General features: G+C 46.9%; 1 protein-coding gene across 1 annotated transcript; it reads right to left on the bottom strand.

Moving 5' to 3' along the window:
- Positions 1 to 1,412: 1,412 nt before the first annotated feature.
- Positions 1,413 to 23,762, bottom strand: wnk2 (WNK lysine deficient protein kinase 2; the record flags this gene model as incomplete). The annotated part of the gene is made up of 32 exons (XM_080000975.1): positions 1,413 to 1,424; positions 3,257 to 3,558; positions 3,670 to 3,714; positions 4,718 to 4,816; positions 5,017 to 5,238; positions 5,438 to 5,670; positions 5,753 to 6,342; positions 6,695 to 6,759; positions 6,949 to 7,006; positions 7,172 to 8,022; positions 8,278 to 8,439; positions 8,519 to 8,561; positions 8,821 to 8,991; positions 9,128 to 9,244; positions 9,360 to 9,522; positions 9,653 to 9,702; positions 10,044 to 10,136; positions 10,238 to 10,300; positions 10,457 to 10,582; positions 11,001 to 11,123; positions 11,502 to 11,618; positions 13,280 to 13,399; positions 14,346 to 14,434; positions 14,583 to 14,634; positions 14,884 to 15,173; positions 15,528 to 15,792; positions 16,708 to 16,927; positions 17,199 to 17,287; positions 17,712 to 17,869; positions 18,425 to 18,645; positions 19,116 to 19,288; positions 23,106 to 23,762. 32 exons carry the CDS (start codon positions 23,760 to 23,762, stop codon positions 1,413 to 1,415), a joined length of 6,039 nt encoding a protein of 2,012 aa, XP_079857101.1.
- Between the last annotated feature and the right edge of the window lie 1,178 nt (positions 23,763 to 24,940).

Below are 24,940 nucleotides of genomic sequence, written 5' to 3'. Positions count from 1 at the left end.
TCCGCAGGGGTTCCTGTGTCCTTCACCACGTGACTCCCACTGAAAAGACAGTACAACATATATGAAAACTCTCCCAGCCGGGTCCCACCATTCAGCGCTAAAGAGGCTGATCGGGCAGATCCGGTACAGCTGCGCCGCTATGGAGCCAAGCCAGCCCCGTCCCGTTGCAGACGTGGCTTAACCTCGCCCTCTCGTCTGCCACACACACATACTGATTTTCTACTCATGTAATAGTGATTTTTCACACTTAGATACAGTCGACCTGTTTTATATGCTATAATTATTCTGCACGTGCACAATGGGGATTGTGGACTGAGAACGTAATTGAAAGCACTCGGACTAAAACTGCTGATCATTGTACCAAGAACAAGACACGCGATTGGGGGCACAAGATCACAAGATGATGCTCAACTCTTTCTATGTACAAGCACACCTCTTTTATGCTCCACCCATGTTTGTGCTCATACCACAAACTCTTTGTACTTCTCCTGTGCATCATGTTGTGATCATTTTGACCAAGTAGCTGGCCGACCCAGCTGTTAAATTATATTAAATTGACTTATAGCTTTAAGAAGTAGTACTTTCACTTATTTCTCTCCGCACTCATCCATCTCAGCCAACGGACCCGTAGAGTCTGGAGGAGGCCTGTCCAGATATAATCTTCCTCGGAGGCATTGCGGGTCATACCTGGCAACCGCCAACTCACTTGAAGCTGGGATTCACAGCTCTAAAACTCAAAATGTAAACGTGTAACAATATTAAAATATGAACAATATCAGATGATCAAACAAGTCTTTAAGAATGTACAGCTTTTGTAAAAGACTATCACTGTCTTTGTGAGGAAAGTGCAGAGACAGCAGACCATCATACACAGAGCTTTTATTGCAAGCATTAAAGAGATAAAGTCATATATCGGTTCAGCACAGAAAGAGCTGCATAAGTGACATGTTTGCAAAGAAATAAAAATCTATTTCATGTAAGATATTCTGTTTACAAAGGCTCAATTCAAAACAATCCAGCAACAGACTGCAGATGTGACAGGGCTCAAATGGTAAAAAACTGTAGAGCTTCAAGACCCCATTGGGTGCGAATCCTAAGTCCTTCTGGCGAGGCAGGACATGTCCAATTAAACACACGGAGATCAAAACCGCTTGGTTCAGTTTATCCCGTCAACAAGTTCGTCTTTCATAGCTCCATCAGTCTTGAAGAGATTTATTTATTTATTTTTGCCTCATTCCCATAATACCTCTGAAGGAAATGGAAGTATGTTGGCCACCAACAACATTTTTCATTCAGAATACATCAAACCACTGACATACCGGCCCCTCTTAAGAAGGAGTAATATCGGGGATGCAAGAAAACCTAATTTACAGTGTTTATTTACCGATCAAAACGTTTTTGGTTTTTTTCAGTTAGATGCTTCCCTGCTTACACGGGTTAACAAATCACAGGTTTTGTTTAGAACTTCTGAATAAAGAAAAAAAACTGCATCTAATTAGTCATATAAGTCACATCTTGCGATTTTAAAAAATCACATTCTCTATTTGCCCCTAACATTATTATGTCACAAAATAATGACCATCAACCAATTTGAAATCGCAAAGAAATCAAAAAGGCATCGTTGTATATAAAGCTATGGATGTGGTGGAGGTATGGCATGATTTTGGTTTTGTAAGACTCCATCGACTTCTCATCCTGTACACATTCAGAACAGCAGCGTGTCCATGCGGGCCGCGGTGCACGTGGTAAACAGAGCAAAACCATGTTGCTACAATAAGATGGCCCATCCAGCTTTGGTGAACAGAATTGCACAAAACAGACATTATTTGCCCCAAATTTAACCAAATATTTAGCATTAAATCGAACATAAAAACTTAAGCTGTTAAGAATTTATAAACCTCGACAGGGTCAGATTGTACCGTCAAAAGTCTAGCGGTCTTGATATAGTAATTTGTAAATTAAACTCAAATATTACATTTAAGTCCACAGTCATTATTCACATCACTATTTGTTTTATTCATATGCTTCTCTTCAGCAAAACTGAAACCGCATTTCAAGGCACTCTCACAGGGTTTATCGCCTGAAGATAAAGTTCAAGTTCATTCTAATCTCATGAGAACATTTCAAACGCGCTTGTGCTGTACACATTTAAGTGGATACAGAAACCTATCATTGGAAGGAAGAGCAGAGAGGGTCGTGGAGACCAGAATGACAAGGCTTCACAGTGACGGCATGATGGTGAACAGTTGGGTGCTCTATTAGAATACATATTTGCGGCATCTAACGAGGAGTTCTCTACTGCTAACTGTACAACCACGTGAGAGCTATGTACAGACTAACAGCCGTTTATATACACACACATGGAGACTGACACATGTGGGTGACATGAGCAACAAAAAACTAAAACATAAATTTTTATACAATACAAACAGTATGAATGAACAGTGTATCAGTGATTATGTACAATTAGGAGGTTTGATAAGTCCTTATCCCCATGAAACTAATATGGACTTTTAAGCCTGAAACTTATGTATATGTTTTCAACACGCTACTACAAGCAATATTCTGCACGCGTGTGCTGCATGGTATAAACTTGAGGGGATGCGTGTGCCAATTAAATAAGATAAAACTTTATAATATGATATATACAAATGGATGCCATATACATACATGCTGGTTTAATGTACACACCATATGCAATGTAGTATGACTAGAGCTATCATGAGTTTCATTTTTGGTAACAGAGTGGGAAGACATAATGCTACTAAGGTTAGAGAGTCCTAGTTTTGGGATCCGGGGGGGGTACGGGCACATCGGGAAAGGCAAACACCCCTGAAGAGATGGGGGACAACAGCCTCGGCCAATGGGGGGCACAGAGGGCGGAGGATAGGGCCCTGCATGGCGCCGAAGGGAGCTCGGAGCCGGAGAGGAGCCCCGCGGGGGGGCTCGGCATCGGAGCCGAGTGGTCGCCAACCGCTGACCATGACTGTGGAAGCTGCGGCCCTGCAGGGTCTAAGGCTGTCCGTGGTGGTACCTGAGGGGTCGGATAGCATGGTTGCGTATGTTTACATTCAATCACCATGTTTACTGCAAAAGAACTCTACCTCTTGCTTTCGACAAATGAGGGGGGGACGGTAAACAGGAACTTTGCTATGATTGTGTGTGTGTGTGTGTGTGTGTGTGAGTGTGTGTGTGTGTGTGTGTGTGTGTGTGTGTCTGTGTGTGTGTCAGGAAAGTCATGTTGGGAAAAACTTGCCCTTCTTTGAAGTGTCTGAGGAGCTTCTTCGTCCCAGAGCTCATTGAGGCTGAGGGAGTTGGTGCGAGGCCTTTGGGTGACGATCAGAACCTCCTGAGCCCAGTTGTCCATCAGCAGCTGGAGGTCTTCGCTCATGAAACCTTCGTGAATGGTGATTGTTCTGCCGCAGAACACCGCTGTCTTGTTGTTGCTGTTATTGACCTGGGCTTGCGCAAGCCTAATTACTGGCAGATGAGGAGGGGGGGTTGCACTCGCTGCTTGCGGGGGCGGCTGACTAGAAGACCCTGGCCCTGTTCCAGATCCTGGACAGACACACACGCAAGCATGGATTATGTTGATTTCAACTATTCTCTAATGAAATGCCACGACTTTAATGGCGACTTTTGTTGGTGAGACAAAGTAATCCTACGTACTGCTGCCACGCTCCTTTCCAAGACACAGCCGCTTTAGTGTTGACCCTGTCCAAGAAAAATATCAATACTTAACACAGCAGCAAGCAGGGCTCGATAAGATGAATGCAACTCCAAACAGGGTTGTGAAATAAAAAGGTGCAACACGATCATAAAGGAAAAACAATGGGAGCAGATAGATAGATAGATAGATAGGTAGATAGATAGATAGATAGACAGATAGATAGATAGATAGATAGATAGATAGATAGATAGATAGATAGATAGATAGATAGATAGATAGATAGAACGATAGATAGAACGATAGAACGATAGATAGATAGATAGATAGATAGATAGATAGATAGATAGATAGATAGATAGATAGATAGATAGATAGATAGATAGATAGATAGATAGATAGATAGATAGATAGATAGATGCAAAGCAGCTACACTGCCTATCAACATGCAGTGATGAGTGTCTCCTCATGCCAGGGAGATGAGTGTTATGAGTGGCATGCTTCTTACATTTGGATGCATTAGTCCTACACAGAACATTTGTGATGAAATAAGGATATATAATAAGTATGTATTGTAGTGCAAAACAGGTTACTGTACAGGTTTAGCTGTACAGTAATCCGTTAACCTTTCAACTGATTTGTTTAAATCCGTTGAAAGGGTATACTGAGTAAAAAAGTCAATATAACTATATATAAAACTGATGGAGCGTAACACATAGAAGGCTACTGCTCTCCTTGCTGTCTAGTACTTGCTTCCATTTTCCCATCATGTTCAACTCAAATGCTGTTTCACTAAAAAAAAGTCTAAAAGGGTCATTCTAATCATGGCTCTGCTGATAGTTCTTGTTCTCATTGAAGGTTAAAAGCATCTGCTCAGTGACTGAATGCAAATTAAAATCCTAGTTCATTCTCCTCCTAATGTCACAGTGAATTGCATCAGCTGTACAGGTGGTATAGAGGAACTACAGAGCGGCCACAGGGCTGAGGTGCAGAGTGCAAACAATACAGAAAGAAAAGGCGACGCTATGGAGAAAGCGAAGAGGTACAAACAGATGGACAGAGACACAGGCCCACTGAGAAATCTAGCTCGTGGCTTGCTACTCGATTTATAGGTCACTCTCTCAGATGGTTGAGGGTGATTAGGCCAGCCTGAGTATAAAGAAAAAGAAGACACCAGAGTGAGAGGAGCACATCCCTGGAAAGCCGACAAAGATATCACCGGTCAAAAAACATACTCTTAAGTCTACAGTGGATGTCGAGAAGACGAATCCATGAAAAAAACACAGTAAAATTGAGTGGGTGTTGCGGGCCAGAGGGGGGTGGGGCGCCACGTGGTCACGGCAGGTCACCTTGTGGTCCAGGTGGTGGGTGTGTTCCGCCGGTCTCTCCGTGGAGGCCGGTGTAAATATTATCAGACGACAAGGAGCCCTTGAGGGAGCACGGCTGCTGGGTCTGAACGGGCTCCGAGGTGGAGCTCGGCATGTGGCCGGTGCCTGAGCGAGCTCTGGTTTGCGCGGGGAGCGGACCTTTGGCTGGGGACCCGTTGAGGCTCACCGCGGGTTCACTTGCACCTGTGCAAACAAACAAGCAAGGATAAATAAACAGACGAGACGTATGCAAACACACGGGCTGACTCATACCACACACACACACACACACACACACACACACACACACACACACACACACACACACACACACGAATGTAAATCTCAGTGAGTTGAACATTTACACCCCACTTAAGGTTTGGCGTTCTTCGTAGACACTTACTGGCTTTACTAGAATCACTACTTTTGGCTGTAACATTTCTAAATTGCTGAACAAGGGGGCTGAGGAGTTTCCCCGCCTTCAGTTTGTGCTTGCTGGACCTCCTCCTGCGTCCTGAGGGGGGCGCTGTGTGCGAGAGTCCCAGACCAGGAGGGGGAGCTTTACCAAGGCGCTGGTAGAGCAGCTCTACTTCTCCTCTCTGATGGGCCTGGAGCTCAGAGATCTCCATCAGATGCCTGAGGAGCAGAGGAAGTAAAGCAGAGTGAGGTCCTTTAATTTACTATGCAGTATACCAGACAGTAAGTAATTTAATAATACTTTTCCCGGAGTCTCTGGAGCTCTCTTTTCATATCCGAGTCTTCCATCTCTGAGTCGTTATCGCTGCTGGCGTAGGCCGAGCCGGGAATACCCCCGTGTCGATTCGGAGAATCAGAGCTCTGCACACTGCTGCTGCGTCCTGAACGGCGGAGGAACGCCACCGCCCGCTTCATGAGGTCACTCCCTCTGCGCTCTGAGCGAGCGTGTCGGGAGGGCGTGGTGGGCGCCAGTTTGGCCGGGCTGCTCTCGGCGCCCGAGTCCGAGGAGAAGAAGCGGCCGTGCACCGTGACGTCCGCGGGGACGGAGGCGGACGTCAGGCCGCGCGGCAGAGAGCCTCGCTTGGCCGGGGCGGGCGGCGTGTCCAGGTAGAAGTCGGGCGGCGCAGAGTAGCGGCTGCTGCGCGTCCTCAGCGTGATGTCGTCCTCGGTGCTGACCACAGAGAAACGGCCGATCGTAGTGGAGGTGGCCATGGCTTCGGCCCGGCCCCGGTCTCCGCCCTGACCCGCGGGACGCGCTGGCGAGGCAGTGCTACTCCAGCTCCTCTGCTTCACGTCTCGCCTTGTTGCCACCTCAGGAGGAACAGATATCATCTGCAGGCGTGAGAGCAAAAAATTACTTTTATGTCGGCGGCTGGGTAGAGCTTGGGGGCAGGCATTTTTCCACTTTAAAATGTCTATAAACGAGATAACCCTTATATACACAATTCAATACACTTGTTTTTTTTTTGATTGCACGAGTGAACAGTGGTGTGGAGACAGTGATGTCTTGCATCACAGGATCAATCTCCAAAACATGGGAATGAACAAATATGAACAAAGCCAGAAGACACACATTCCCTTCCACTCGGTTTGATTCTCTCACCATTTAGGAGTAAAAACTTTTTTGGGGGGCGGAATGTCAAAGTGCAGGATTAAAATGTGAAGAATCACTATCGTACAATACCTTAAATCTGCCTCGTGTTCCGGAGCAGGAAACGGACTGAGGAACATGTCTTCTCGAAATGGAAGCTGCAGGGTGATTTCAACAATACTAAGCACTGCAGGATTGTGCTTTTCAGCCAACATTTAAAAAAAAAACAATTTATGACATTTTGAGTGTCGCCTTTAAAATTGTGTTGACAACAATTATTTTAAACTATTCCAATTCAAGTCACACAACAGAGATTGATTAAATTGATTAGTGCATACTGTACATACCGCAGACAGCAGAGTCACTGAGTGTGCTCAAACTATCCATTCTCTCTGGGATTTGAGGCTAAAGAGGTGACAAAATGAGAGTAAAAGTGAGGAACAATACAAATGGAGCTTATAATCAGTGTTGATATGACTATGTTCTGACCAGTTTTAAAGTATATCTGATGGGGTATAGTAGGAAGTGTGATGTGTGAAGAAGTGTTATTTATGATGTCTGTGGATTTACCAGCTGCTCCCCTGCCCTGTAGCGTCCTTCCCCCATGGGTCCAGGAGTACTGTTTCCTGACCCCCCCGTGGCACTGTCTGGGCCAGGGGGAGACTGGACGTACTCGGTGCCAGAACCAGGCGTCTCTGCGGCGTTGCCCGATGGATACATAGGAGCATACTCCTGGTAGAGCAGGTTCCTCAGTTTCTCATCCAGAGTCTTAATGGTGCTGTCCACAAAGCCTCCTCGACCAACCCGCCCCTCACCGTCGGACTCACTGGGCCCTGCGGCATGCTGGGACGGAGCTGGGCTCTGGGGCAGGGAGGACACTTTGGCCCCACCTACACTGGAAAAAGGCTGGTGGAGCACCACCGGCTGCTGTGGGCGGTCCCCCTTGACTGAGGAGCTGTATGAGAGAGACAGGGGGTCCCTGGCTGCCCCTGGCTCCTGCAGGGGAAGTGGAGGGAGGGAAGCTCCGCCTTGGGCACCGCTCACATCCAGAGATAAAGGCATGACCAGTGGGCAGCAGGGAACTTCTTCCACCATGGAGGCCGCACACGCCATCTCTGCCATCTGCTGGGCTGCGTGCATGGGGGAGATGGCTGGGCCCTGCGACTCATCCACAGGCATTTTATGGGGGACTAAAGGGGCCAGAATTGTAGCCCCAGCTGATTGAGGGTGTTGAGTGCCAGGCTGGACCGCGCTGATGCCGTGGTTCTCAGATTGAAGGGTGGGGGGTGCGGAGATAGGAGGAGACAGGGCGGCAAAAAGGAGTGGATCTGTGTTGGACATGATGGGAGGACTACAGAACCCATAGCCATCATAAATAAAGCCCCCGCTTCCCCCAGACACTGTGGAGGATGACCCATCTTCTGCCGGAGAAAACAAAACAAAAGACCCACAAAAAGGAAAAGCTGAATTTAAGTTATTTTAATTGCTGACTACACCGATGACATTAAAACATCTACCGTCACCTTCATGTAAAAATGCATCAAGCTCAAAACTGGGAATGTATTTTCAACATTCAAATTTAGCAGTGAAAATAAAGCACTGTTGTGTCGCCTTTCAAAGAGGCTGTCTGATGCTAAATATCCCATGCTAGAATGACGCTGTGAATCCAAAGTCACCTCTGGCTGCAGCGTGCCCTGCAGTGGCACTGTCAGCAGGCTGGGTGGTGGCTGAGGTCCCAGGGGACTGAGTGGTTGTGCCTTCAGACGGAGTCTCTTGGCTGGATGTTGGAGTTTCCTCCACAGGGCAGATTATAAACCACCGCTTTCCTGTGTGGAGAACTGCAATCGGGCATAAGGATGCTCAGTCTACAGAGAGATAAAAAGCTGACAGAAAACTGTTCTTTGTAAAGGAATTTACCATTCTGCTGATAGACAGGCTGAGACATCCCAGGCTGTTGACTCTGCAGTAAAGAGAGAGACAGATGGAAAACATGGCGCTGATTTCACCTTCCATTCAACCATCCTTCAATCCATCCATCCATCCATCCATCCACCCATCCATCCATCCATCCATCCATCCGCCCATCATCCAACTATTTTCAAATTAAGTGCAGCTTATACACTGTAGCACACAGGCAGGTCGGGCATGCAGTCAGATGATGTGTTCCTACCACACCTCATTCACTCAGAGAGGCTGCCTCTGTAACCATCACTCCATACCTCACCAACTGGTCCTTCAGTGTTATGGCCCTGCTGGGTACTACCAACAAAGGTGGAGGCCCTCTCTCCCTCTGCATCCTCATGCAACATGTCCTCAGCTTTGTCAACAATGTCCTTCAGCTGGTCAATAAAGATCTCCTTCTCTATGGGTAAGATAAAGCCATTCTCTACCTGTACGGAAAAAAAAGGTTGGTTATTGAATTGGGATTATATCCCATTTGTATATGTACCATGCACCATGCAATAAGTGTGAAATACCACATATAAGACAAAACAATAAAACAAAAATGACAGGACAGGACTTGACCATATAAGTGGCAATTTCCTCTGGAGCATCACCATCAAGATCAAACTTGAATGTCACCATTTTGTGGTTGTGGGTTTCCAGTTGGCATTCCACCATTTTATCACCTGTGTTGCAAACCTGTCAGGGAGGAGCATAGTCTCAGAAATAGTCAAAAGTGACAAAGCTAATCCGTCTAATGATTCGTCCAATGAAAAGTAGTCGAAAGGTACACGGTAAGAAATGATTGGCTTACATTAAGTATGCTCAATTTGGGTTTGTTGGTCTTCTCTTGTCGTGACCGTGTGCGGGCAGACTTGCGGTGGTGTTTCCTGGGTTTCCCATCCGCTTTCCCACCAGTTACCAAACTCTCATAGCCATCGCTTGTTTCCTTGCCAGATGCCACGTCGGAGTTGATACTGGGAAGAAAAAACACTCAATAAATACCATACATTTGCATTAATGTTTTTAACACAAATTATTATTTTTATTGTTAAAAGTGAATGGAAAACAAACAATGTCGGCGTCACCGTAGAACTGGTAACACACCTTTCGTAAGCATAAACAGGTAAAAGCGTTGGTTTCTCCTGAAACACTTCCTGAGGGTTGAATAAGGGACAGTGTAAAAACTAGGTGGACACACGTTGTTTTTTAAAGCAGAAGATTGTAAAATTATATGAGATACAAAGATCACAAAATATTACAATTTTGTGATCATGTTTTGATGTATGTGAACTGTTTTATGGAACGTAAGAGATGTATAGTAGTGTAGCAGCATTTACTGCTACCACTGTGACAGCAGAAATTTTTTGTATATCATGTGTATCTGCTTTGCCTATGTATAGATGTACAGTATATAGTGGATTTCTAAATTATTCATTTTCTATATAAATTCTTATTACAAGTCCTAACAACTACAGGTTTGGGGCTTTATCCTTACCTCTGCAATAGGCTCTGGTTGGGGGGGACTGGATACAGATGTGGGCTCCTGAGTTTTGGCCTGGGCAGCACTATCAGGTACAGGGGCCGATGTCTGGACGCCACCAGGAGGTGCTACTGAGGCTGTAGCAGGAGACACAGAGGCTCCTTGGACTGGTGCTGGTCTTGTCCCTTGAACTACAGCTGAAGCTAGACCTGGTGCTGCGGTCGGAGCTTGAACTGGCACCGAGGAGGAGCCTGTGCTTTGAGCCGTGGGTTCTACAGGGTCCGAAGCGTAACCTGACACAGAGACCAGGGCTTGGGCACTGGTCTGCGCTGGAAATGGGGCTGAGGGTGGAACTGATGCGGCTGTTAGACCATGAATTGGGGCTGGAGTTGCAACAAAGGCTGGCACTGCGTGAGGCAAGGACGCACCTTGACTTGGTGTAGGGAGTGGGACTGGACCTTGCACTGGGGCTTGGGTCGAAGCTTGCGTTTGAACAAGGACCGGGGCTTGAGTTGCGACTTGGACTGGGGCTGAGGCCGGGTCCGAGACATGTGCTGGAGTCGGAAAAGACGAAACTGCGGGTATGAATAGGTCCAAGCCAGCTGCAGCACGACTTGTATGCAATCCACTTCCCCAGGACAGAGTCTCAACAGGATGCAAGACCGGTTGGTTTGGAGCCAAAATCTGAACATCCCCTAGACTCTCCTGGGCTGCGATCTTCTGTACCTGCAAAACAATGTTGTCATTCCAACTTATTTATTAGGCAATATCGATGTTGTGTCTGACAACAACAACCAAACGCATATAAAGTAATGTCACAAATAAAGCATAAATAAATGTTTGCATTAAAGCCTTTTCTCTGCCTTCCCCTGTCCAACCTTTACAGCGACAACTGAGTCAAATATTCACCTTGACAGCATGCTCTGTGACTTCCTGCTCAGGGTTGGGGGCAGGGTAAGTTGTGGATTGTACCTGGGAGAGAGGTATGCTATGGGTGGGATGGAGGTTGCAAAGGTTTGGCTGAGAAATGGGTAGGAACCCCTGCTCCTGGCACACTGCCGGGGACCTGGCCACGGGGAGGAGTGGATAGGGCCCCTGCTCAGACAGGGACACCGGGGTTGGAGGGGTATTAGCTGGCGCAGTAGGCAAAGCAGCGTGGGCGATTAGGGGCAGGGAAGGATGGCGGGCCGGAGGTGGGAAATAAGAGTTAGGCATTTGAGGGACACTGCTGATGTAGGCAGATGGAAGAGGAGCTGGGGAGAAGGAAAGGGGCTCGAGGAATGTTTGAGTGATGGGATATGGCAAGGAAAACTGAGAAAGAAAAAAGGGAAAATTATATAAAATAACATAAAAAATGAACACATACACATAAAGTATTAAAAATAACACAGTTTTTACAGGAAGCCATAAGATATAACTGGCTCCTCCGAATGGTCTTAAGAGTTAACGGCTGCCATGACGACGACAACACACCTGTGCGTTCATCTGCAGAGGCTGAAGAGGCGTGCTGGAGAGGGTTTGGGTGAAACTTGAAGCCATGTCGGGGGGACTCAAGTGGGATATGGACTGGACTGTAGACAATGGCTGATTCTGAGGAAGACAACAAAAGAAGGCGGCAAGAGCACATGTTAAAAGAGGCCGATCAAACGGAAAGAATGTTTTTTTTACAGGAAGAATATTTCTTAAAAGTTGCCGGTTGAACCTCAACATTGCAAACCATTACAACCAACTCTGACATTAAAGATCAATAATACCCGAGGAGTCGTTCGTTTTAACTTGAAAGGATGCATTCTAACACGGAAATACTTTTTACAATACACGAGTAAGTACACTGTATGTGTTGGTGTGGTCATGTGTATGTAACCACAGCATCTGAAAAGCAGCTGTACCTTGAGAGGGTTACCAGGTGTTTGGAAATGGTACTAAGAGAAGTTGGAACAAACAGGGAGGAAAAACAAAGACACATCAAACCCAAATAAGGTCATATGCTGCAGATTAGGGATGCCACAGTGAGGAAATTCAAATGGTGGGAATTCAACACCTGTGTTACCGATAACACCGGGCATTTTACAATGGGGGTGGGTTGTACCGTCCGACTAAGCATTGATAACACACTTAGTATTTTACAAATTCAAGTTTTTTATTTGATGAACGTGGGCGCTGATGCGCTAAAATTAAATTAACTAAATGGGTTTTATTTCTATTTAGAAAAAAAAAGCAAACATCGGTAACCACGGCAACCCTACTGCAGGCGTAAACAGACGAAATAAAAAAAAATCCAAAGCAATCACATACAGTCCACACACACACACACAGACACGCACGCACGCACACACACACACACACACACACACACACACACACACACACACACACACACACACACACACACACACAATAAAAAACACTTATAGAAAATATAATTGCTGTATTACATGCATCCCATTTTATGATAGGCAGTGTCACTAATGAAAGTATAAAGCCTGCTTTATAGTCGCCGCAGCCGTAGTGTTGTTCAGTGCACAGGCCAAAAATAGGGATTTGACGCAGGGCATGCACCTCCCAATTTTTGGAACTCTGCGCTGTGGGCTTCGGGTAATTCAAAATGGACGCGTTGGAAAGAAGGTACAATCTGTACGATCCATCCATACGTGCCCACAAAAATTACCAGATATTATTGAATTCATGGAAGGACATAACGCTGTCCAAAGATTTGGACTATATCCGACAATTTGCACAAAATCAAAACTATATATATAAGAAACCTTGCTCTGACTACACTAGATATACGCTGTACCTACATTAAACACGTTCTATTTGAATTGCACTGCTCTTTTCTAGTTATTCAGATCCTTGCAAGCAATACCTCAGGACTACTTTGTAATGTATACAGCTTTCAGTTTGGCCTGGTGGTGTGTGCACTGTCTTTCATGAGAATGTTGCACATTCACAGCAATGCGTCAACTATAAATGTTGGTGCCTTCTGGTGGTGTGTGCGCCGTGAGCGACGGCGATTATAAATTGCGCTCACATGTGCTTTGGCAGTTAATATATATGCAGTATTGGCACACAAATTCTTGATAGTCGCTTCTAAATCATGAAGATAAATTACAAAGTACCACTTGATCATGTCTTCTAAGTTGTCGGGGCAAAATAAGTCGATTTCTTTCCCCTGGCATTCCACGTCTAAACTGGGTCCATTTGTCCGAATCGATGTGATTAGAAGATGACTGTCCCCGTAACAGACGTACCTGCTCATAGCCTGTTTGGGCAGTAAGATTAGTCTGTAGAGTGTGGGATATTGGGAAACTCTGAGCTGTCTGTCTGCTCTGCTGCACTGAAGGGCCTGGTGTCGCTGGAGCAGAAACTGTCTGCCAGACAGAGAAAAGAGATGTGTCAATAAAATAGACCAAAATAAGACTCATTATTCAGCACAAAAATTGTGTTACACTGCGTCTTCGGTATATGTTGCCAATGCATCAGTATTTGAAGGCAGGGAGAACCATCAGCAAGATGAAGACTGTTTCCCTCATAGCACTGAGTAGTATTACATACAGCAAGGCAACTTAGGGTGCTAATCTACCATCACCCACCGTGTGCACTAATGAACATACGGTATGTGTGTCTATTTCAAAGCGGTAATAATCTAAATTGGAAAGATAGCTACTTATATTTGGGAGAGAGCAGGGGTTAAGGTTGACTGTTGCTTGCTTATCACCGTGGGAGGTTGGTGGAAGCTATGCGAAGCAGGCGGGAGAATCAGGAGAGCAAACAGCCCCAGGCCTGTGCAGCGACGCTTGGCTGCTGATGAGGCATTATTTGGCCTGGTTGAAGCGTGCTTCCCCAACATACCATTGGAACTGGTCTGCCCTTGCTGTCATGTTGGGTAATGCGTCCATTTCTGTCCATATGTGGACTAAAGGTACGTGCGACGTCCAGTTTCTGACTCTGGTCACATTGCTCAAGTAACTGGGGTGTTTTAGCGGCACACTCCTCGCGGCTGTGTGCGGGTTGGTTTGGTCCTTTTCCTGGGGGAGTGGGGGAGCTCGCTCTGCGTCTCACAATATGGTGGAGGCATTGATTAAGAAGAGTGAGTTCTCCGCCCTCATACAAACTCCTCTGGGAAAGATCTAATAGAGAGGGTGGGGCAAGACGTGAGGCTGAATTTGCCCGTGAAGGAATTGCGCTGGTTGACGTCGAGGGAGAGGCTGGATCCAAGACAGAGGACAAAGGGAGTGGGAGTCCCCTGAACAGTGGAGATGTGAGTGAGCCTGGCTTAGGGTGTAGAGAAAGGGAGGACATGCATTTGTAGCCCACTGCCTCAGTCCCGCCCTTCTGGAGAAGAGACTCACAGGCCTTGCAGCGGTTGGGGGACTTGGGGTTGAGCTGGGTTTTACAACGCAGCACTGAGGGACATCTTGAGGAAATGGGTAGGAGAAGAAAATTGGACGGAGTTGCTGAGTCATGATGGGAATATTGACGATCAGGGGCAAATGCAGGAGACAGCAATGCAGGACTCTGAGAGAGGTTGGAGCGCGAGCGGTCAGTATGCACGTGCGCTGAGTTCCTGCAGCCGTCCGTGCTCCCTGGTGAAGCCGGACTCCACCTGGGACAGGTGCAGGGGCGGTGACTCAGTGCGGGGAGACACTGTGTCTTTAAGATGTCAATCAATGACGCACTTCCACGCCTAAGACATGCTGTGTGTAGGTTTTCCTGGCATGCAAATGGTTCACTGGAGTGGCGCTGCGCAGGTATCAGCCGCCAAAAGAAATAAATATTGTGTTATCTTTAGAAATGCTTTGACACAAAAACAAAAGAGTACATACGGTGCGTGATTAATAATGCTTCCACTCACTGTTTGGGTCTGATAAGGCCCCTGGTGAAGATGCACTTCAGATTGTTGGTAGGCCCCCGGATGCAGTTGACTGTTTTGCGGGTAGGCTCCCATATGCAGCTGTGAGTGGGTGTCTGGCGGGGGCTGTGCTGTGGGCTGCTGGTAGGCCTCCTGCTGCAGTGGATCGGGCTGCGCAGGAGAAGTGTAGATCACCTGAACGGTGCAGATGGACTCTGGAAAGGACTGGTACGGGGCACACTGCTGACTGCTTACATCATCTGACTGGACAACAGAGCCTACTCCACTGTCTGCTACAATAACAAGGAACAATAAGGGAAATAAATTAAAGTCCACCCAGGCAGGGGAGGACACGTGAGAAACGTGATTATAATTCAAAGGCTTGGGGATGACTCATAGGTGACTCAATACTCTTGCTCACGACCAACTATTGAATTTCTCTTTCTTTTCTTCCACTGTATGCACAGACAAAAGAGTAGCGCTTCAATTGTATTACGAGTAAACAGGGTCTAGTCGTAATGCAAATTCTTTGCTGTGGATTATTTACTATAATTGCCCCCCACCCCCTTAGTCAAAAAAAACAACTACGTCAGACACATGGTGTGTTGTGGGCGTACAGTACATGCTTCCATGTTGAAGTGGCTCACACGTGGTAGAGGTAATGGCTGGCACGGTGCAGACCAGGATTTGCTGGTTCGCCTCTGGGTCCGACTCTGCTGGAGCCGTAGCGACGGCCTGCGGCGCTCCGGTGCGGGGAACCTGCAGCAGGTTCTGCTGGGTCTTCTTCACCGCCACCTCTCCGTCTGCCGGGGAAACAGTTCGTTCCCTTCGCCACTTGATTAGAGCCACGCGGTCCCGGATGGACTTAGCAACTATCTTCACGTCGCTCTCCAAGAAGAAACCCGATTCCACCTACAGACCCCCAGGGGAGATGGGTTCAACTAGGTCAACTCATGAGCAAATATATTTCCATTATGATCTACGACAGCACGGTTCCCTTTTCCCGCGGCCACCAAGCCGCCTCGAGTCGGACCAATCAGCGCCCCCACGGTGCTGATTGGTCGGACTCGAGGCAGGCTGTTTTCTTAATGTTTGTTTGTCTTACAGAGGAGGTCGGCGCACGGGCTCGTGAGCAGCCCAGGAGCGGAACGCCATTCCTCCTGCGCCCGAGAGGACTATTATCCACAATTATTAGAATAAATCCTCAGTTATATATATATAATTGTGGCCTGCGTGCCGGTGATCGAAATGAACAATAAAACTCTCGCCATGTCGGCGCACCACGGCCAGAAAGACTCTGCCTCCCTTCCTAAACCCTTACCTGTGGGAAGAGACCCCCACACAGGCAAATCCACTGTTGTTTAAATCCTTCCCCAAAACCAAAAAAAGGATTGTCTTTTCCCAGACCTATAGGATTGTAATAAAGGGCGACGGTCAATCGACGAGTTGCTCTTGTTTCAATCAATGAAGGACGTGACTCAGAGATACAAAGCATTAGCGTTTCCACTGAAAACCTTGGGCTACATCAGATGTGATTGAAAGGGCTCGGACGTGAAGACGGCCGTGCTATGATGACGCTATGGAGTTACATGACGGTCAATTTATGATGAACATAATACCTCTGTGCTCGGAATAGTAACGGGATACACTGTTTCATCACGCAGCTAAGGTCAAGCTCAAAGAAAGAATAATGTCATTATCCTTAAAAACACCCCTTGAGAGAGTGTGCTAAACACCTACATCCCATAGGATATGCAGCCATCGGTATAAAATGACCAACTCCACACGGGAATAGAAACAAATGAGTTTGTCTGCAGTTTTCTTTACCATCTCCTGCGCCACTCCCTCTGGGACCTCCTTCTCCAGGTCAAAGGTAAACTCGATGGCTCCGGTGTCCTTGTACTTCCCCTTTAACTTTTTAGGATCCTCCACCCACAGCTTGAGAGCAATGGACGATTTTTTCCCGTCGTCCTCCTCGGCCAGCTCCACCCTCACACCTGTGTCCTCCGCAAAGAAGGCGTGGTTCAGGAGGTCCTTGATGGAGTACCTGCGGGACAGATGTAAACACGCGGCTGCGTTACTGTAAACAGGTCACTGTGTCAGTCAAATTGAATGATGCAAAAAAAAAAACAAACAAAAAAAAAAAAAACACAGGAACATAACAACGGCATAACAACCGCCCAAATAGTGGCATTAGCGTCATTCCCCAGGAGTTAGAAAAGAAACAAAAAACAGGGCAGCACAGTGGAAATTTCTCCCGAGAACAACCACGACTCAAACACAAAAACCTGTTTATGTCACAAGCCCGGGGCACGCACCTCTCCTCCCATCTATGACAAATGCATTCGCCAATTATTTCTTTTATCTCTGGGTCGCTGACTTTACCGTAGCTGGCAGGTTTTACACCCTGGAGACAAAGAGGAAAACAATTATGAATACAGGCTCATGATCTCGTGCAAACGCGGCGTCTCATCTCTCGGAGCTCCCCGCCGACACAGGCTCCACAACAAAGCGCGTGTCCTGTCCTCCTCCCGACAGAGGGCGTCGTTTGACGTCCGGCCGACGAGATAAGCTGCGGCGCCTTCGCAGGGCGCCGTCATTTTTGATTTCGGGGGGGGGGGTAGAGAAGCGCTTTCACACGTTGACCTCCGAGAAGGAAAAACGATGTGTAACGACGTGCTGCGGGGTTAAACATCAACGTCCTCGCGAAAGGGTGAGGGAGTGACGATGTGCTCTTGGGAAAAACAACAAAAAACAGATGTTCCGCCGTTTAGGAATCCCTCTGGCTTTGCGCGCGTTTCGCAGAAACATTCCATGGGAGCTGGACTCACACTGGTGACTTTGCGGTAGATCTGAGCGGCGTTCTGACACTCGGAGTAGGGATACTCCGAGGTGGCCATCTCCAGCATACACATCCCAAAGGCGTACACATCCACAGCCTCGTCGTAGTGCTCCTCATACATCTCCGGGGCCATAAACTCTGGGGTGCCTGGTGAATAACAAATGGCATTTCAACCTCATTCCCCGTAAGCATATAATGCATATTTCCATACTGTATGTGAAAAGCTGCATATTACATGTGCAGGTTCCAGGCTGGATGGACGATTCAACACCACCAATCGAACGGAGATCTACTGTGCAGTACCACTTTGATAAATAACATTACAGCACTTGCAAAGACCTAAACTCCTGATGTTGCATTGATTTATTTGATTCAGGATTAGAATTTAGAATTGTGATTTCTGACAGTAATTTTCACAATCTGTGGAGCTGAAAATTAGTTTTGTGTTGATTTTTTTTTTTTTGTATAATTCTGTACCAAGTCACTCATATATGAAGTACGCATTCTAGATCTGGACCTTTGGACTCTTTCCTGACTTTTTATTTTTTATTTTTTACAACATTGTGAATAATATTCTAGATGACATGTAGGCTGGTAACATCCTGCTTTGCTGTTGGTTATTCATTTTGAAACCGTTTTGAATGGTTTAAACAATATACAGCATGTATTAGTAATAGAACGAAATAATGGCTGGTGACTAACCAATGACACTCTTAGCGAAGGACGACCGCTTCAGGGTGGCCAGGCCCAGGTCTCCGATTTTCACAGAGCCTGTGGGGCCTGTGATGAAAATGTTGTCACACTTCAAGTCTCGGTGGATGATCGGCGGCGTCCTCGTGTGAAGGAAGTGGAGCCCTTTCAGGATCTGCCTGCACCAGCTGCGTAGAACCTTAGGTTTCATCACTTTAAAGCGCTTCAGATATCTGTGGGAGGGTGAATAACATCGTATTGACACCACTGGCATGAGAGACGGAAAAAAAGCTTCACGCATCAGTTCATACAGCGTGTTTGTCCTCAGACAATGTCAAATCCTCGGTTTGACTGACAAACCTAGTGAGGTTCTAAGGGCGTTTGAAATGTTAAGATCTAGCTTTTTTCTTTTTTTTCTTTCACCCTGTCTCTAAATGAAGTATTTATTGGGTTAAGTTCGTACAATATGAAACAAAACTTCAAGTTGAAGGCAGGTACCGCAGCTCCCCCAAATCTCTGGCATTGAGTACCCAGATCAGTACCTGCCCTATTATTTCATGACATATTAAGTCATGATTATTGATGAAGGTTAGTTGTTCCACCACTCAATCATCAATGAGCAACATGCAGAGGGTCTGTAAAATCTTTTTTTTATTTTTTTTGTTATTGTTTGTGGTTGTTTTTTTTTCCCCAAATCTCTTACGTTTTTAGTGTCCCTGAGGTCATGAGCTCCGTCACCAGCACGATGCACTTCTTCCCCTTCAACGGCGACTCCCAAAAGTCGTAAAAGCGCACTATGTTGGGATGCTGCAGAGCCTTCAACATCTCCGCCTCTTCCTTAAACCGCTGCCGCTCTGCCTTGGACAGCTTCCTCTCCTAAAGGACGCGGGGGGGGAGAAACGTCAGAGGTAACGTGAAGAGAACGTGGGAGGAGAGGAGCGGTTGGCACACAGCGGCGATCCCGGCCGAACCGAAGGTGAGGGCCCCCGGGGTTTTTTTTTTTTTTTTTTTGAGAGAGAGAGAGAGGAGCCGGGATTAGGTGACGGGCAGGCCAACGACAACATCTGTGAGGTTCGCCTGTGGCCTCTGTTTGGAGTAAACACAGCCTTGGCATTTTGAGTGGGAGAAACATGTGGGACTGAACCCTATATTCTCCTTATAACAACTGTGTATAGCATACACAGCACCACAACACCTTTACGCAACGCTGGAACCGCTTCAGGAGCGCTGTCGATCCAGCCCAAAGTTACACCAGAAAAAAAACCCACTTCAATGATTTTATAATGACAAATATCAGGGGCTTCTTCTACACGACGGAAACCCCAAGGCCCCGATACCCTCAATTTGTGTTTATCACTGTTGAGTTGACGGCATTTTCCAGAGTCCTGCATCATCATGGGATGATGCAGGACATAATCATCTTCGTTTGCCAGCATCGCAGCAAAACTGATCGACTTCATAACCCGCCCTGTGGCGCGGCCCGAAACAACAGCAGAACTTATTTTCCATATAAGCCCCTGCACGTCTCTGAACGCGTTTTATTTTTTATTTGTTTTTGTTTTTTTACTTCCAAATGTTTCCAAACTTCTCCGGTCAAAAAAATCGAACCGTTTGCGTAAACAGCTTGAATAAAAAAAAAAAAAAAATGAATGCGCGCCTAATCAATATTGTGGACCCAGCCTTTTCCCGAGCTGTTGTATAAATAGAAAATCGCTGACGCTGAAGATCCTCTGCTGTACATCGCTGTTTCTCTTTGCTCAGCGCGGCCGATACAACCGGCGTCTCCTGAACCTGAGAAACGCCACATTCAGAGCCGTCCGCTCCTGCTTCCGGGGGTGAACGGAGTGCGCAAATCCTGTTTACGTTGTCTGTAACGAGGAATAGGCACGGGGATTTATCTCTGCCTTCATTGATTATTGAAGGATTCTGCAGGGTCGTATTTCATTTGCAGCTGTAGCAACCTATGCTTTGTATATTACGGACAGTATTGGGCACACGGAATAACTTCGAAATGATGTTTATTATTAGAAAGTCTAAGGCCATGTTGAATTGTCAATCATGTATTACCGAGACAGTATTTAGGTCAATTACTGCGGCGCCTTTGTTGATCCAAGCACACAGATTATGGATTGACTGGGAATCCTGTCCTCTCTCCTCCGAGCTGGGTGTGGCACTGAGAGTATTCGATCTGCTTTACTGAAATCGTATTATGGATAGGAGATGATGAATAAATTAGCAGCATCGGGCCGACGTTCAGTGCAGCGGTTGGTCGCGATGCGGAGCTTTGTGTTCTGTGTACCGGGTACTCGACCTATTGCGCTCTATCCTCAAATGAACCTGGCCTCTCCCTCCCTTTTCCCCTCCGTTCTTCTCTCCAACACAGACTGGAGCAGAGACACTCTGCAGAGGGTTGCGTCAGCAGCATTTTACTCTCCAGACGCATTTGAGTTTTAAAACCGCAGGGGAAAAAAAATCTTGCTGAGGAATCGTACAGTAAGCTCGTCCTACAGACTGAGTAATATATATATATATATATATATATACACATGATCTGAGATCTGTAGACTACGGATTTTGAATCAAGCCAAATGGTTTATGTGTATTCCTGAATCATGCCGGTTCTACTACTACAGTTAATAGTACTACAGTGCAGTGAATGTTTGCTTATCACCGATAGTATACGTACATATATATTTTTTTTACCATTACTGTCATCTTGCTACTTGCTGATAGCAAGTATTGATAACAATACTGAAATAACAGTTAAAATATCGATTTTTTTTTTTTGTTGTTTGTTGTTTTTAATACTTGATGTATTCACTCATTTGTTTAAAATTTACCATAAATAACAAGGCACTGTCACGGAGTTCCAAAGAAAATGGGTGATGTGGGATCCTTTTTAACATGTCCAGTACATAAGCAGTATAAGAGCCAAACCTGCCCATCCCTAATAGGTAGATAAATATGCAGAGGGATCAGGTGTTTGGTCATGTGACATCGGGTGACTGTGTCTCCTGTCCCTCATTAAACATTATGAGGGGACAGTATACTCCCTTATACTCGTTCTTTCTAATTCAACACCTTTGACAAAAAATGCACACTCACGTACACACTCACATCTGCACAGAATGCTCACACAATGCTGTTTGAGTTGGTCTTTGAAAGTGAGGCACAGAAAACACTGAAGGTCTCACCTGCAGCAATAAAATGGCTGAGTCAGCACTTGGTCTCCCCAAAGGAAGAAAATGTGTTATTCACATATTTGCGATGCAAAAGTAAACACACACATACACATACACATACACATACACATACACACACACCTGATGCAAGCACATTGTCATTGTGCTTAAAAATACAAAACACTCTCTTTTTTTGTGGGACATTTCCTCCCAGGGTACATGTAGAAGCATGTCACATTAAACATGCACATATTCTATAACTGTGGCTTCAACTGATTTGTTCTCAGTGTTTTCATTTGTTTTTTTGCTCCCATCGTGTCATTTGGTGGTTTATGTAGGGTAAAAAAGTATTAAATTCGAACAAAGTTAAGTATGAACAAAGGCCTTAGAATTAGAAATGACTTGATGAGTGAGATGTTGCTTGCCAGTTTTGTCTGTTTCTTGACCTGGACCCAGAGTGGACTATGAACGCACAACACTAAGACCTCTGAGGCCCTAAAGCCCAACAGAAATCTAAGTTTGATTCCTTACAGAACACTTACCAACATATTCCACTTGCAGGCATTTGCTCTGGATTGACCTCAAGGGCTAAGCCTGTGATGACTAGGGTGACAGGTCAACAGCTACCGATAGGTTACACTAATCTCAATATTACATTGATGTTCCACTTGATAAATTGAAGACATTAACACAGAGATCATTTGGACAATAAGCAGTGTATTTTCCCTCACCAACTGTGGTTATCTATGCAATTGAATTCAGCTTCCGTTTTCAAACAACCTTATACAGTATTATAAAAATATATTATTATAATATTATAAATAAATTCTACTGAATAATTTACATTGTAACTAATTACTTTGATTTTATAGTGTCAGTTCAGTATTTAGTCAAGTCTACTCTCATTTGATCATTGGAAATTCCAAATGTGCAGTCCTTATTCCGCAGAATATACTATATGATTTCTGCACCAAACATCTGTGCATGATGAAGCCTTTTTTAAATGCAGTCATTTAGGGAGTTGCAGAGCGGGCCAAGGCCATTTTGCTCCATTGATAACAAACTTACTGGCATCAAAAGAGTGGGAACATGGAGTAATTAAATGACGCCCAGTGCCAGTGCCACCAAATAATGGCTGGATTCTCTCACACACACACACACACACACACACACACACACACACACACACACACACACACACACACACACACACACACACACACACACACATGCTCTCTCTCTCTCTCTCCAAGCCCACATGGTGCCAAGGTGGGTCTGGACCACCCAACCATCGGCTTGGTTGCTTGGTTCACCATACCACACAGCTGGATCCAGGCTGTGTGCGGATCTGGGTGGACCTACTATTTACATCCACAAGCTCTTCATGACTTTAAACTGTGTAAAGTGAGCCTGACATAACCTACACTCTAATGGTGGATCAACAGTTATATTTCATTCCAAGCAGCTTCACCATTAATTGCTGGTTCAATGGTGACTAACAAGGAACCCACCTGGAGCTCACACCACGCCACTTCGACCCACGTCTCAGTGTCCAGACCTTTGTAGACCGTCTTGAACGAGCCTCTTCCGAGCTCAATATCAAACTTGAGGAACCTTCCTCCGGGTGAGGTGGACACCGCCTTCATCCCGGCGTCCTCTTCGTTCTCGTCGCTCCCTGCCTTCCCGGTGACGTCGGAGGGCAAGTCCACCTTCTGCTGAACCTCATGCCTGTCTCTGTCCTCGTCCGCACCGACGCTCTCCGTGGCGCTGTCCTTCAGCCCCACTTGGCTCTCCGTGCTGGAGCTCTCCAGGCGGCCCCCGCGGCTCTCCAGAGCCCGGGTCCGGCCCACGACGGTGCGCAGGTGCAGATTTGCGAGGATCGGGCTGCTGTGGACGCACTCCGCCGGGTCCGGGGGCTGGTCCTCCGACTCGGAGAACCACAGGCTTCGGCGGATGAACCTCTGGCGAACCATCCCGCGGTAGTCCTCGGTGGGGTCGCTGGAGCCCCGCGGGGCGGCGTTCTGCGGGTTGACGCCGTAGTCGGCTCCATTCTCGTAGATACGCGCGCGGGCGTGTGCGCTGGCGTTCACGTCCGGGTCCAGGTCCGGTGCCGAGGAGAAGGAGGATCCCAGCGGCGGGTCTGTGCAAGGGTCTTCCCCGGACTCCATCTCCCTCTCTGCCCGGGCTGGGAGAGTGCGCCGTCTACCTGCAGCGCTGGCATGCGATGACGCACTTCGCCGCCATAGGGGGCTTCTGCGAACTTTTAAACATATTCACAAAACGCCAAAATGATGCATCACACCTGGAACCCACCTCAGCGCGGGGCTGTTGGGTCCGGTGTTGTTATTGCCATGTGATCGGTAAGTTCACGAAATAGTTGTTTCCGTCTAAAAACTCAATGCTTTCGTCGTGAGGGTGCTCCAGGTGTCCGGCTCTGCCTCCCACTAATCCCCCCCCCCCCAAAGAAGCGGCAGCGGCGCGGCTCGGCCCAGTGCGCAGCTGCGCTCCGCTGCGATTACTGTCGGATCCAGTGTCCAGATAACAAAACGGGGGTAGTCGGAATGAGCTCGGGGAGGTGTGACCTCCGCATCTCCGCAGTGTGCGTCGCTCCCGCAACAGTTCCGCCGCCACCCGGTTCCCGCGGAGCCTCTTCCCGGAGCACGGCGGCTGATCCGATTACTCTCCCCCCCCCCCCCCCCGCACCTCACTGCGGCACGGTCCTCGGCGGCGGCGGCGGAGGCGCGGAAGACGATCTGCGCAGCACAACACGCCGCCCCGGCCAGAAATAACAGACAAACACAACCGCCTTCGCGTTAGTGTCACTTCGTCTCGTGCTCGCCGGGGCTGGGGGTATTTCACGGCGCAGGCCGGTGCCCCTAGCAACAACCAGGCATCCAATAGGCAGGTCCAAGCTGCAGCCTTCCGCCCACAGGGTGACGCAGCACGGTCCAGATGGAGAGGGCGCACAGGTGCCTGGATCCACTCAATACTCGCGTCTATGTTGTCAAGTCGGAATCAACATGGATGCATTTAGGTGGAATATGGCTGTGACCCAAGAGGCCATATAGCTCCTGTAACTCGTGTTACAAACCGCCCCTATTCGTTTATAGGGGCTGTTTGTAACAAGAGTTACAGTTTAACAAATTAAACCACCTTTAAAACTTGGCACCTTTTTGATCACCTTGACCAGTATTGTAAATTATACTGATTAAAACAAAAAAAACAAAACCCCCAAATAAATATAAGAATTTGTAGCGCTATTATTATACATTATTTTAGGGAGTTAAACCATCAGAACATATCCCAACATTGGACCTTTTCTTTGATTGCTCAGCCCTTGCATTAA

This window comes from Zeus faber (assembly GCF_960531495.2).
Source record: "Zeus faber genome assembly, chromosome: 5".
Taxonomy (NCBI): domain Eukaryota; kingdom Metazoa; phylum Chordata; class Actinopteri; order Zeiformes; family Zeidae; genus Zeus; species Zeus faber.
Note: the sequence above shows the minus strand (reverse complement) of the source record. Positions and strands in the feature narration are given on the sequence as shown.